The 12849-nt window shown below is 37.1% G+C and overlaps 1 protein-coding gene across 5 annotated transcripts in view; it reads right to left on the bottom strand.

Annotated features, from left to right (window-relative positions):
* TSGA10 (testis specific 10) overlaps positions 1-12849 on the bottom strand; it is a 29846-nt gene extending 16997 nt beyond the window's left edge. For 4 of the 5 annotated variants that reach the window (XM_035315760.1, XM_035315732.1, XM_035315753.1 and 1 more), the window contains exons 1-8: positions 12708-12849; positions 11915-11969; positions 10262-10461; positions 9661-9816; positions 8804-8977; positions 8559-8636; positions 5758-5909; positions 4256-4371 (exon numbers count right to left, since the gene is read on the bottom strand). In XM_035315760.1, the coding sequence (XP_035171651.1) occupies positions 4256-4371; positions 5758-5909; positions 8559-8636; positions 8804-8977; positions 9661-9816; positions 10262-10288 (703 nt within the window). In that variant the 5' untranslated portion in view covers positions 10289-10461; positions 11915-11969; positions 12708-12849. The remainder of the gene's footprint in view (positions 1-4255; positions 4372-5757; positions 5910-8558; positions 8637-8803; positions 8978-9660; positions 9817-10261; positions 10462-11914; positions 11970-12707) is intronic. The other variant, XM_035315744.1, reaches the window with a different exon arrangement.

Genomic DNA, 12849 nt, shown 5'->3' on the forward strand with positions numbered 1-12849 from the left:
TAAAATCCTGATGGACAAACTGATGATGTATATAGGCTGGATGGGAAGATCACGAGGTGAATTGAACTGGAGGTGAGAAGATCATGAGGTGAATTGAACTGAAGATCAAGGTGGAAGATCACGAGGTGAATTGAACTGAAGATCATGAGGTGAATTGGCTGAATGGCCAGGCCCAGAGCGTGGTGATCAGTGGCACAAAATCTAGCAGGAGGCCAGTAACTAGCAGTGTACCCCAGAGTCCATACAAGGTCCAGACCTGTTTAACAGCTTCGTTAACGACCTGGGTGATGGGGCAGAGTATGCCCTCAGCAAGCATGCAGACAACACAAAACTGGGGGGGATTGGTGGATACACCAGAGGGTAATGCTGCCGCCCAGTAGGAGCTGGACAGGTTGGAGAAATGGGCTGACAGGAACCTCATGAAGTTCAACAAAGGCAATTGCAAAGTCCTGCCCATGGGGAGGAACAACTCTAGGTACAAGCACAAGTACATGCTGGTGGCCATGCAACTGGAAAGCAGCTTTGCAGAAAAGGTCCTGGGGAGCCTGACAGACACCAAGTCGAACATGAGCCAGCAATGTGCTCTTGCCACATGGAAGATGAGTAGTATCTCAGGCTGCATTAGGCAGAGCACTGCCAGCAGGTGGAGAGAAGAGATCCTTCCAGCACAGGTGAAACACAGATGAAGCACCGTGTCCAGTTCTTGTCACCCCAATACAAGACAGACATAGAGCTATGGGAAAGTCCAATGAAGAGAAACAAAGATGAAGGAAGGTCATGGAATGGAACAGACTGAAGGAAAATCATGGAGCAGATCTTCCTGGAAACTATTCCAAGGCACATGGTAAGTAAGGAGGTGATTGGTGACAGCCAACATAGCTTCAATAAGGGCAGATCATGCCTGACAAATCTGGTGACCTTCTACAATGGGGTTACAGCATTGGTAGATAAGAGCAACTGACATCATCTATTTGGGCTTGTGCAAAGCATTTGACACTGTCCCCCATTATATCCTTGTCTCTAAATTGGAGAGACATGGATCTGATGAATGGACCACTCAATGGGTAAGGAATTGGCTGGATGATGGCACTCAAAGAGTTGCTGTCAATGGCTCAATGTCCAGGTAGAGATCAGTAACGAGTGGTATTCCTCAGGGGTCAGTATTAGAACCAGCACTATTTAACATCTTTGTCTGTGACATGAACAGTGGGATGGAGTGCACCCTCAGCAAGTTTGCTGATGACACCAAGTTGTGTGGTGCAGTTGACACGCTGAAAGGAAGGGATGCCATCCAGAGGGACCTGGACAGGCTCCGGGAAGGCCTGTGCAAACCTCATGGAGTTCAACAAGGCCAAGTGCAAGGTCAGGACCAGGACCATCCCAAGCACAAATACAGGCTGCATGGAGAATGGATTGAGAGCAGCTCTGAGGAGGACAGGGGGGTGTTGGTTGATGAGAAGCTCAACATGACCTGGCAATGTGCACCCACAGCCCAGAAAGCCAACCCTACCCTGGGCTGCATCAAAAGAAGCGTGGCCAGCAGGGTGAGGGAGGTGATTTTCAAACATATAGGCACCAAGCTCTTCTCAATAGTAGCCTGTGGGCACAAACTGGCCCATAGGAGGCTCCCTCTGAGCACCAGGCAGCACTTCTGTGCTGTGCAGGTAGCTGAGCACTGGCACAGGCTGCCCAGAGAGGTGGTATAGTCTCTCTCCTTGGAGATCTTCAAAAGCTGCCTGGAGATGGTCCTGTGCAATGTGCTCTAGGGGGGTGGACCGGATGACCCCCAGAGGACCCTTCCAACCCTCAACCATTCTGTGATTCTAAGCAAAGTTTTTTTTTTAAACACCATTTCACAGAGAATGATCAGAGGCCAACAGTTTTAATAGCATGCGCTTCTCTTTCTGCAATTACCTGCATTATTCACTGTATTTTCGGCTAAGGAGAAGATCTGATAGACAAGCTTGCTTCAGTAGACAACACTGATTTACTCCCTACAAAACTCTGCAAAAGTTGCAGCAAGGCTCCTACAGAAAAGCACCATATGATAGCGTAATTAAAGACAACACCATAACAAACAAACAAACAAAAAAAAACAGGGTTTACTAATTAAGCTGTACAACCTTATGTATGGCATTCCCAACCTTTTAGTGTTTACCTCTGTACCATGTTACAGAATTTGTATGAAAAGCAAAAAGCAGGATTTGGATTCCCATCGTGTCACATGACATAGAAGACAAACCATCAGGGTATATATTGCCATTTTCTCTGTGGAAGAGCATTGGGAAGAGACACTTTGCCAAGTTTATTGTTTTGCTGACCAGAGAAGGTAGCACAAGGTTTGTGAATTCTGAGCTCCATTCCAGACTCCAAAAGACAAAAAGGTTCTCTAGTGGGCACACATACTTTCTTTCCATCCTCTCCAATTCTGCCATTCCAAGAAGATACTATTAGCTGCTAATCCTTTCTCTTCACTTTGGTCAGCCCTAAGTCTTAAGGTTTTTCATCCTAAACTCATTCTTTACTAAACCTAAGCTTCTGTCTCAATCTCCTTTTACTTCCAATCTTTCTCCTGCTTTCAGATTTATTGTCCTTGTCCTAAATCTTCTGTTTGTATGACTGCTCACAAGTTTTATTTCCCGTGTGTGTCCAATAGCTGCAAGTCCTACCTGTCATCTCTGAACCAGTCATACAATTTTAAGGTTCTTCCTAGACTCTTTAACCACTTAGATACTAGGTCTGTTCACTTGATGTCTCCAATCCTTCTTTATTAACTCTTCTTTCATTAACTCCCTTTACGTTATTATTTTTCAGTCCAATTTCTTGCATAGCTTCAGCTTTTCCAGGTACCACATCCACACTCTGTTTCTCTACTCCCTTGCTCCCAGTCTGTTTCCTACTTAAAAGTCTCCTCTGGCAAGCCATCTTCCTTGTTGTAAAACCTTGTCCAACATAATATCCCAACTTTTCAGTTTGTCTCTCAACTCTTTATTAGCTTTACTTTTCCCTGTTTCACAAGGAATATTCTGTCTTATCCCAACTGTAGTCTCAGTATCCATTCCTTATTTCTTCTCCAATTAAAATCTCTCAGCACAGTAACTTCTCTCTGCACACCTACACTGTAGTTTCTTTCCTTCTAGTCAGCATCTTCCTCTGTTATCCCTGTGGTGACAGGATAATCATGAACCCAAGAAAGGCAGTCTCCATTAATTTCAGGCTTCTTTGCCTGGACTTGCCTCACAGTAATGAAAACATACTTTTGAATCTAGACTGCAACACGCTGATGCCAGATTCTGAAAAGTCTCTATTCAGCTTTCAAAAACTGCAATTTTTCTGAGGGTTAAAATATGCTTAATTCAGACACATTTTCTGGGAATGATCTAAAGCATGCAATGACACACAGACTGACACTGCTATCAAACATTAAGTCCATACTTCACTATACCAGGGTCTAGGACTTATTGAATGAAGTATGTGGATTATAATATGGACAAAATATCTTTTTGAGCCTTCTCAGGAGTGGCCTAAACACCTTAGCCAAAGTATTAAAAAATTTAGGTTCACTTTGCTTATTCAAGTGAAATGCTTAGATCCAAATAACTGGAGTTTAAAAATTTCAAGTAATGGAAAACAAGATATTTTAATAGTATAAGACAACCCTAACCATTAGATATCATTAGCTATAGGTTAGTTTTATTTTCCTTTCACAAATTCACTACTGCAATTAACAATACATCCTGTCAATTGCATCTATAGGAAATAATAAAAGACATAACATCATACAGTTGTATTTCTGGAAGCAATAACATATTCATTGGCACCCTAGGAATAATTACTGGGTCCACCTCTTTACTCCCATAATATGAAAAATGTTCAACACAGAATATAGGATATGCTCTATAAAGGATGTTTTCCTGATTATGTCATCTTCCACTGATGCTGAGAGGTGCAACCACCATATTAGTGGTTCATCGGTAGGCTCAGACACTGCACACTGGTAACAACATACTGTGTTCAGCCAACAGTACATATAGTGACCAAAACTTAGTTGCAACAGCTTTATTTGTATCTTTTTAAAATGAAAACACCTTCCAACAACAAAAGAAAAAAGTTTTAATGTTTTGTGCAAAACAATCAACAGTATATTTATTTGCATTCAACACTTTTCTTGCAATCCATAATAAACTAAAGAAAAGGTAGCAATATACCAATTATCCTACTGAATTTTATTAGAAAATATGTATCTGCTACTCACCAATTTTCTCACCCAAAAGTCTAATTTTCTCTTCTGAAAGTTGCATTTCATATTTTTTCTTAATAAGGCTTCTCTGAGTCTCTGAAAGACTCTGTTCTGTCTCTTCATTCAATATGCTGGAAAAGCAGAAACATTAAATAGGAGAATTCAGATATTTATACATTTTTTTTTCCTTTCTGAAATGCCACTAAACTGGCCAAAGTTAAGAAAAAGCAAGATTCTTATGTATATTTTAGATATTTTATAAATGTTAACCTTAATCCCTGGACATTAGAGTCTGAATACCCCTATAAAAAAATCACAGAAAACTAAGAACTTTTTACAACAGGGGGAACTAAAAATTTGTCAGAAATGATTACAATAAAATCTTTACTTAGGATACAAATTGGAATGCTTGACCTATTTTAAGTTACACCCAAGTCATGTGTTCAAATCATAATATTAATGTTCATAAGTGAAGAAACAGAAGAGAACTATTAACGTGGTTTTGGGGGATAATAAAAAAAAATATTTTAGTAGTAGCAACTAGCCTTCAAGAACTCAGTTTTTACAATATTCATAAATCTGACATCTTATAAAGCAGCAGTAACTCAGGACAAGATTTGTCAAAGGAGTTCATGTTATTTTAGAAACCACAGAAAGGTGTCGTGGGCCAGCACAATATAGCACGTTAACACCCATCATTCCCATCCATCAAAACCCAACAATAACAACAACAAACTACAACAGCTATGCATCAACTATACCATTCGGTTTTAAGGACACATGGGTTTAGGAAACTATTTGCCTAACTAAATTACATTTTATGATATACAATGGAAAGAGCCATAGTATCTTCTCCTGCAGTCTGTTCACTCTGTAGCCTAGTTCAGTCTGTGATCTCGTCCTTCTTATCTCTCTGCAGAAACTTCACACATGCTTGATCTTCCCTTCCAGTCACTAAATTATCCTTTTTATTGCACACTCACTGACCTATACTTGCTTCCCTAACAGCTTCACTTGAGTCTATCTAGTGCCAGTATATGTTTCTGAGCACAGTTATGAACTCCAGTTGAGCAGCAGGCCAAAAACTTAATGTAAGGCTTCAGTTATATTTCTGCTCTTGAAAATAATGCAAGACTAAGAAAAGGGAGTTTGAAACTAACCGAGTATGTGACATGCATAAGCTTGAAAGTGTTTGCCTAGAAATGAAAATGATTAATATGCAATTCATCAAAAAAAAAAAAAAATCACACTGCAGCTTCTAACAGAAAGCTCTTAATCTAAGTCAGAATGAATTTTGCTTTTTTACCGAAGATGGTTTTCAGCATATCATAATACCATCAAGCCAACATTTTACATATAAATAAGCAGTGAGGAAAGCCATTCCATTCCAAAAAGAAGAAAGGCTCACAAGAACAACTATCATAGATTCTTTTCCCTTCGAGTTAAATAACAGGAATACCAACAGACATAGGCCAACATTGCTCATCAAACTAATGCAATTATATACTTTTGCTTACCTAAGTGAAACATATTCAGCTTTCTGGTGGCTCAGCTCAGTTTCAGAGTCCAGGGCTCTTCTTGCCAATATTTGCATCTCTGTTTCCAGAGAATCTATGTTCTCTTTCATTAGTGCCATTTTGGACATCTGTTCTAACCGTTCACTGTCTAACTATAATTAAACACGAATTAAACATTAAAAACTGAAAAAAAAAATCTGATTCATATATATTTTCATATTTTTCTCATATTTATTCAAATTCAAATATGTATTTAACACAAATCTTTTACCAAAGGAGAAATCTCCAAGTTCCTTGTTTATTCAGGACTTACCAGCTTACTAAAGATAGTTGACAAAGAGCTGAAAAGCAATTCTCGCTTCCTTTGATATACAATTAATTTCCTTATACAATTAATTTCCTGTCTTTCAGATCCCTGGGAATATTTTGATTTATTATTGGAAGTTTTGGGTTGGTAATTATGTCCAAGGGCAAAAATGTTTGGCACTGATCAGCATTAAAGTTTTCAGTTCGAAACTAAGTAACAGAAGACACTATTATAGTTGTATGAAGGCAGAAACCACTGCTGAAGATACAACACCACCGCTGCTGGGTTTAGGCCTCTATTAAGTTACATAGCTATGCTGATAATTGGATAGAGAAGTCACCGCAAAACACTTCCATTAAGCACCATATGACCAAGAAATTACCATGAGGCCTTTAAGCATGTACCTAGAACATAGAACTGTTCCAGAAGCTTTTGCTTAGACTCTAGCAAAGCTAGTTTAGAACTTCCAGTTTTAAGGAAGCTGTGCTTGATTATTAAAATATTATATATTCTCTAAATAATAAAATATTATATATTCTCTTAATATTATATATTATTATATAATAATAATTATATAAATATTATATAAATATTATATAATAATAATTATATAATATTATATATTATATATTCTCTTAATATTCAAAGAACTGTCCTTTCAAAATTATTTGAAACAGCTCTTTTAAGGTAAAAAATTCTCATTTCATCCCTCTCCTTATTTACTGATTCTTTCACTGCTAATTTCTGCATTACTACAATCAAAGATCAGACCACTGAAGAGCTAGTCAGTAAGCTCCTGGTGTATGGTACCTTTCTCAATATCAGTGCCATAAATTTCATATTGAAGTATCATCCTCAAAGGATATCGAACAAACTGAAGAAATAGAACAATGTACCTAAAACAAGACTGTTCCTGATATTCACTACACATCAGGTGTCAAGTGTGTGATTAAAGCTAATTTACTACTCAGAGTACTCAGTGGATTCATTACAGATGCATTCAGTTTAATAAGATAATCCCTAGAACTGTATTTACAAGCTTGATAGGATTTAAAATGTTAAAAGGGAAAAATGAACTATAATTTATAGCCACAAGATCTAGGAGAAAGAGGCACTACAGAAATCAATGCTTACCTATTTAAAGTCAAGTTCTACACTCAAGAATTCAATTCATTTTATTAATGCTTTCATTTTCTATTTTAGGACCATATATTAGCCAACAACTGAACATATAAGTAATTTACACCATATTAATTTATATAGGAGAGAACAGTATAATTTCATTTTCTTTTTGAGCACTGGGTCTTAGTAAGACACCATCATAAGACAACTGAGGTTGGAATGTTCTGAGGTCAGGTTTGTCCAGTCAAGTCTTCAAAATCTCCAAGGCTAGAGACAGTTTCACTGCTCAACTGGCCTCACTGGGGAAAAAAAAGTGTTTCCTTGTATTTAGCCTGGACCTTTCTCATTTCAACTTATGGCTATTGTTGCATATCCTTCCACCATGCACTACTGTGAAAAGTCTCTCTCTGACTTCTTGCTGAGTACTGGCAGCTTGCTCATAGGTCCCCCTGAAGCCACTTCTGCTCCAGGCTAAGCAAGCCCAGATGCCCACAGCCCCCTCTCACAGGGCAAGTGCTCCAGCCCTGACTATCTCTGGAGCCCTTTGTTGAACTTGCCCCAGTCTGGCAGTGTCTTTCTTGTACTCGGGAGCAAAACTGCATTCCGGATGTGGTCTAACGAGCACTCAGTAAAGGAGGACAATCACTTCCCTTAACCTACTGGCTGTGTCCTGTTCACACAGCCTTCTATGCTCCTGGCCTTCTTTGCTGTCATGGTACACTGCTGGCTCATGCACAGCTCACTGTGCACCAGGACCTCCAGGGTCTTTTCAGCAGAGCCGCTCTCAAACCCATCAGTCCCCAGCTCATATTGGTGCCAGGGGCTCTTGATCCCAAATTCAGGGCTTGGCATTCATCTTTTTTTCTTAAGTATTTTTTTCCATAAGGTTCTTGTTGGCCATTCTTCCCAGACATCGGTCCCTGTGGACAACAGCCCTATTCTTGTGCATATCAACAGTTTTCTCCAATCTGGGGAAATCTGCAAGCTTTATGAGCATATGTTCAGTTGCTTCCTTATGAGATGAAAAGGATGAAAAGCTGAAAAAGGACAGGCCTCAGAACAGACCCAAGTGGCGATCCACGTTACCAGCCCCCAGGCTGAGTGAGACATTAACTACCACCTGCTGAGCCTGACCAACCCATCAAACTTTTCCCCACCTAGCTGCCCACCCATCCAGACCACAGCTTCCTAACCTGGATACATAAACACTGAGTAACAGTGTCAAAAGCCTTGCTACAGTGTAGGCAAATTACATCAGCTGCTCTGCCCCTGTTACTTCCTGGCAGAAGGCAGTCAGGTCAATCCTGCAGGATTAACCCTAAATGTCACCAGTATTATACTTACAGTTCCATAAATAATTACTTGCCCTTACATTTTGAATAGTAGTTTCTAGCTCTTCAATTCTCTGCTGTAAATGAGCCTTTTCACTAAATGCAGTCTCTTGGGAAATCTGTGTCAAATAACAACAATGAAATCACATATAGAACGTCATAAGTCACCACAGACATGTAATGCAATTAACTCTCAGTATTTGAATAGAAATCTCTAGCAACTTTAATTACAATACTAAGTAATTTTTGCATCAAAATAAGCTTGAGTGAAAAAAAATAATCAAACCTTTAACTGCTCCCTGAGACTGTCACGCTCTGTAGTCATCCTTCGGAAATCTGACAGTGCTGTATCCCTTTCTGTCTCCACATGCCTTAACATAGCTTGAGCTGTCACAGTACTTTTAGGAGTCCTGGGGCATTTGATAAATTCCTTACGAAGCCGGGAAATCTCTTCCTGTGCCTGTTTTTAAAAACAGCAGTATAGCAGAAACATGGAATAAATAATGTAGCATATTACCATGTAAATAAATCACAAGTAGGACTGGTTAAAGAATTTCAGTTAGAACTGCTCAACAGAAGAAATAGATTTTCATTCTAAAAAGCCTGCAAAAAGCAATCATCAGTGAAAAAAATATTAATTATCTTTTTAGTAGGCCAAAATAACGATGCATTACATTAGCACATTGTGGCAGCAAATAGAATTTTAGCAACAAAAGAGAATAAGAATAAGGATCCTAACCAATAACACTCATGAGACTTTTCAGCAATATTTTCAAATCAAACTATTTGAGTGTTTGGTAAAAATATTTTTGTTTCTTACTTCAAAACTGTAAAATCTTCTGGTGTGGGAAAAAAATTATGACTACAGTCAATATAATAAGGCAAATATGTCTAGTATTGCAGAGCAACCCAAAAACTATGCAACGTCACAGATGAAGCAATGATTTATGCATATATGCTTCAATTCAGGAAAGCATTCTTAACTCAGGACAGCACTTACAAGCTTGTATGTAACTGTCAAATTCAGACTTTCCATAACTTCTTATATTTCTTGAAAGAAGTATTGTGAAAAATACTTGAAATCATTCTTGTACATTACCTTAAGTTATTTCAATTAACCAGAAAAAACATAAACAAAATTACCCGTTCATAAAGCTTGGCAATTTTGTCTCTCTCAGCTGTTAAAACTTTCAAGTTTCCCTGAATTTCTGCCACGTGGCGCTCATACTTTTTCAGTGTTGACTTAAGTTCTTCACGCTCTCTCGATATTTTCAAAACTTCCAGATCAGAACTCAATTCCTTAAAGAATAATGTGATATAAAGTTAAAGTAGAGAAATAAATTTTGATATCCTTTTTTGTATCTGGTTTGCAAATTTACGTAAAAGGTGTAATCAGCCTTCAACCTAGGAAACTAGATAGTCAAGACTGTTCAAACACATTTCTTAATATTATAAACTCATCTTTTGAATAGCAACTGTTTATTACAAGTAGTACTAACAATCAGGCTACGAAATTATTAAAAGCATAACCGGTTGTAAGTAACCAGTTAAAGCCACACACATGTATTCTGTGTGAAGCACCAATTAATTTCACGTTTTTTGCCTGTCCAATCAATATACATTGATTTATAATCAATTAGTTTTTCTTGCTGGTAATTATGGCTCTGGTAAGTTGTTATCAGATAAACCAATACCGAAAAAGACTGTATCATTCTTTCAGTTCCAAAGTGTTTTCCAAACTCACCTGGACGGCTGATTTTTTTTTTGACATGCTGCCACAGGTAGAGCTCTGTTAGGACTTGAAAACACGTTTCTAAATACCTTCAGCAAGTTCTCAGGTTCACTTTTATAGTAGTCTCTGTCCTCTTCCAATGTCTTAATAAATGTATCAAGCCTGGAAGGTGGCTTCCCTTGCTTTATTTCACCTTCTGTTTGTAAAATAACCTGTATTTTAAAAAGTAAAATAATTCATTGACTGAAACAGAACTTTTGTAATGAATGATACTTTGGTATAAAATGGATAAACATACTCTTCAAAATGAAGATATCTAGTTGAAAATAAATATCCAAATATTTATAAATATGATAAACATTTAAAAATAATATTTCAAAGTAACTTCTGAATGATAATATTTTCGCTTTTATGTTAAATTGCAGAGTATGCTTGAATGTCTTTCTAAAGCTGATCTAACAGGACAGAAGAGGCCATAAAAGCTAAGTGTTAATTGACTTGGAATATATCAGTTCACAACCAAGGAAGAAAATTAAGTAGATTTGTATCGGAATATCTAATTAATTTTTTAGTATGAAAAAATAGGTCACTATGTTGACATAAGATACATGAAAAATGAACTTCTGAAATAGAAATAACATCATGTGTAACTAATTCTAATTGAAATCCAGAAAGTAATGCGGGGGCCTAAAGCAGATTTTGAAGACGAACTGTGGTTCCAGAGTTCAAAACTGCACAACTAATCCTTCTCTGTTACAATCCATCTGTTGAACTCATAAAAGTTTAAGCAGCCAGGGAATACTAAGCTCCACAAATTTCTTTCTTTCCCCCCCAACTTTTTTTTTTTTTTAAGACATATTCAGAAATAGACTTTAAATCCGTAAAATATTATAGAAGTCCCCTAAATCTCTCAGTGAATCTAGCTCTTAAATTCCAAACTCTCTGGCTGAAGGATCAAAATCTTTCAGGGGTAATTGAGCAGTAAGCTCTACATGCCCAGGGTTGTGTTTTTTGTTTGTTTGTGTGTTTTTCAGAGGGAATTCTTTGCAGAATTGTGGCATAAGGTCCAATATAATATAGATGAAAGTAAAAAAACAAATTCTTCCGTCACACCCCCCACCACCCCAGAATTTTGAGACAAATCTTAAAATTATGGAAAGAAATTAAAATTAAGACTACAAAAAAAAATCCTTATCAATTTATGTTTCAGGAATCCACTTAATATATTCAAATGTTAATTTGGTAAGTAGCATTTATCACTGGCAAATATTTCTACAACATTGTAGATGTTTCTAATTATTCCAACAGTAACGTAACATCTTAAATGAGATAGAATAATAAGATTAAAATGTTAAATATAAATGTTGCTTCTTTCTGTTTCATAAATGATTTACAAGATATTCAAAACAGGCAAGTGTATTTTCAGAAAAAGTCAATAAAATTCTCAAAAGCAAAATACTTACAGCTAGTTGCAAAACAGGAACAGATTCCCATCCATTTAGCAACAGAATGCTAAATGAGAATAAACATATTTATCCATTCTATAACTCACCTATTATCAGTGAAAACAAAGCAAGTGAAATTAACTAGTCGAAATAATAATTTAATATGGAAGTTGCCTGATTTCATAGCTATATACGTACTAAGGAAGCATATTTAACTCACAGATTGTAGTGTGTGACAGCTTCTTTATCTTGTTCTGCCGGAGTTGGATTTGAATCTACCATAAAAAAAAAAAATGAGAGAAAAAGATGCATTCATTTTTTATAATCGTTAGGGCAGATCCAGTGTTTTGTCTGAAGTATTCTTTTGTACATGCTACTATTATGCACATGCCATTTATCTCAACTATTATTTTGTATACGCTGCTTAGCTATCCTATGCTGAAAATACTATTTACCAACAATAAATTTAATCTAGAGGGGAATCAGTTAGAAGTTTTATCTTCAGTTGCAGTCCAGGATTCAGAAAACCAGTAGCAGCTGAATTACTCTCAGGTGAGGAAATGAAAAAGCAAGCATGCGATACTTGTTCCAAGAACTGTTTTACCAAGAAACTTTTGAATTTAGGGACAGTCTGACTATACCTATAGACTAAAGAAATATGCGTGCAGTTACACTAATGGCCAGCAAATATCCTTTCTCCCATCTGAATACTACATTAAATCATGTAATTGCATGTGCATAAAATGAAATTCACCATTATCATGTGAAATCAAAAGCAATCTGCACTGAAATTACAGTATATTCAACTGCAAATGTGACTTTAATCCTTGAACCATTTTACACTTGAAAAGGATCACAGTGGCCAGAAGCTATTTTCCTTCATTCTAGCAAATATACTTGAAAGCAGAGATGAAAGCTAAAAATTCAGGTAAAAAGGTCCAGCAAACAGACACCATATTAGGAAATAACATTAAAATAATCACTGTACAATATTCATTCTAATGAACAGATACCTTTGCTTCCTCAAGTTCCTTATCAGTGGTATTCAGTAGGAAATGGTTTACTTTTTGCAGCTGCTCAGACAGCTTGGCAATTACAGCAAGATCTTTACAGAGATGATCGTTTTTACACGACAGCCTCCCCACTTGACTTTCA

The sequence above is a fragment of the Oxyura jamaicensis genome, chromosome 1, assembly GCF_011077185.1.
Source record: "Oxyura jamaicensis isolate SHBP4307 breed ruddy duck chromosome 1, BPBGC_Ojam_1.0, whole genome shotgun sequence".
Taxonomy (NCBI): Eukaryota; Metazoa; Chordata; class Aves; order Anseriformes; family Anatidae; genus Oxyura; species Oxyura jamaicensis.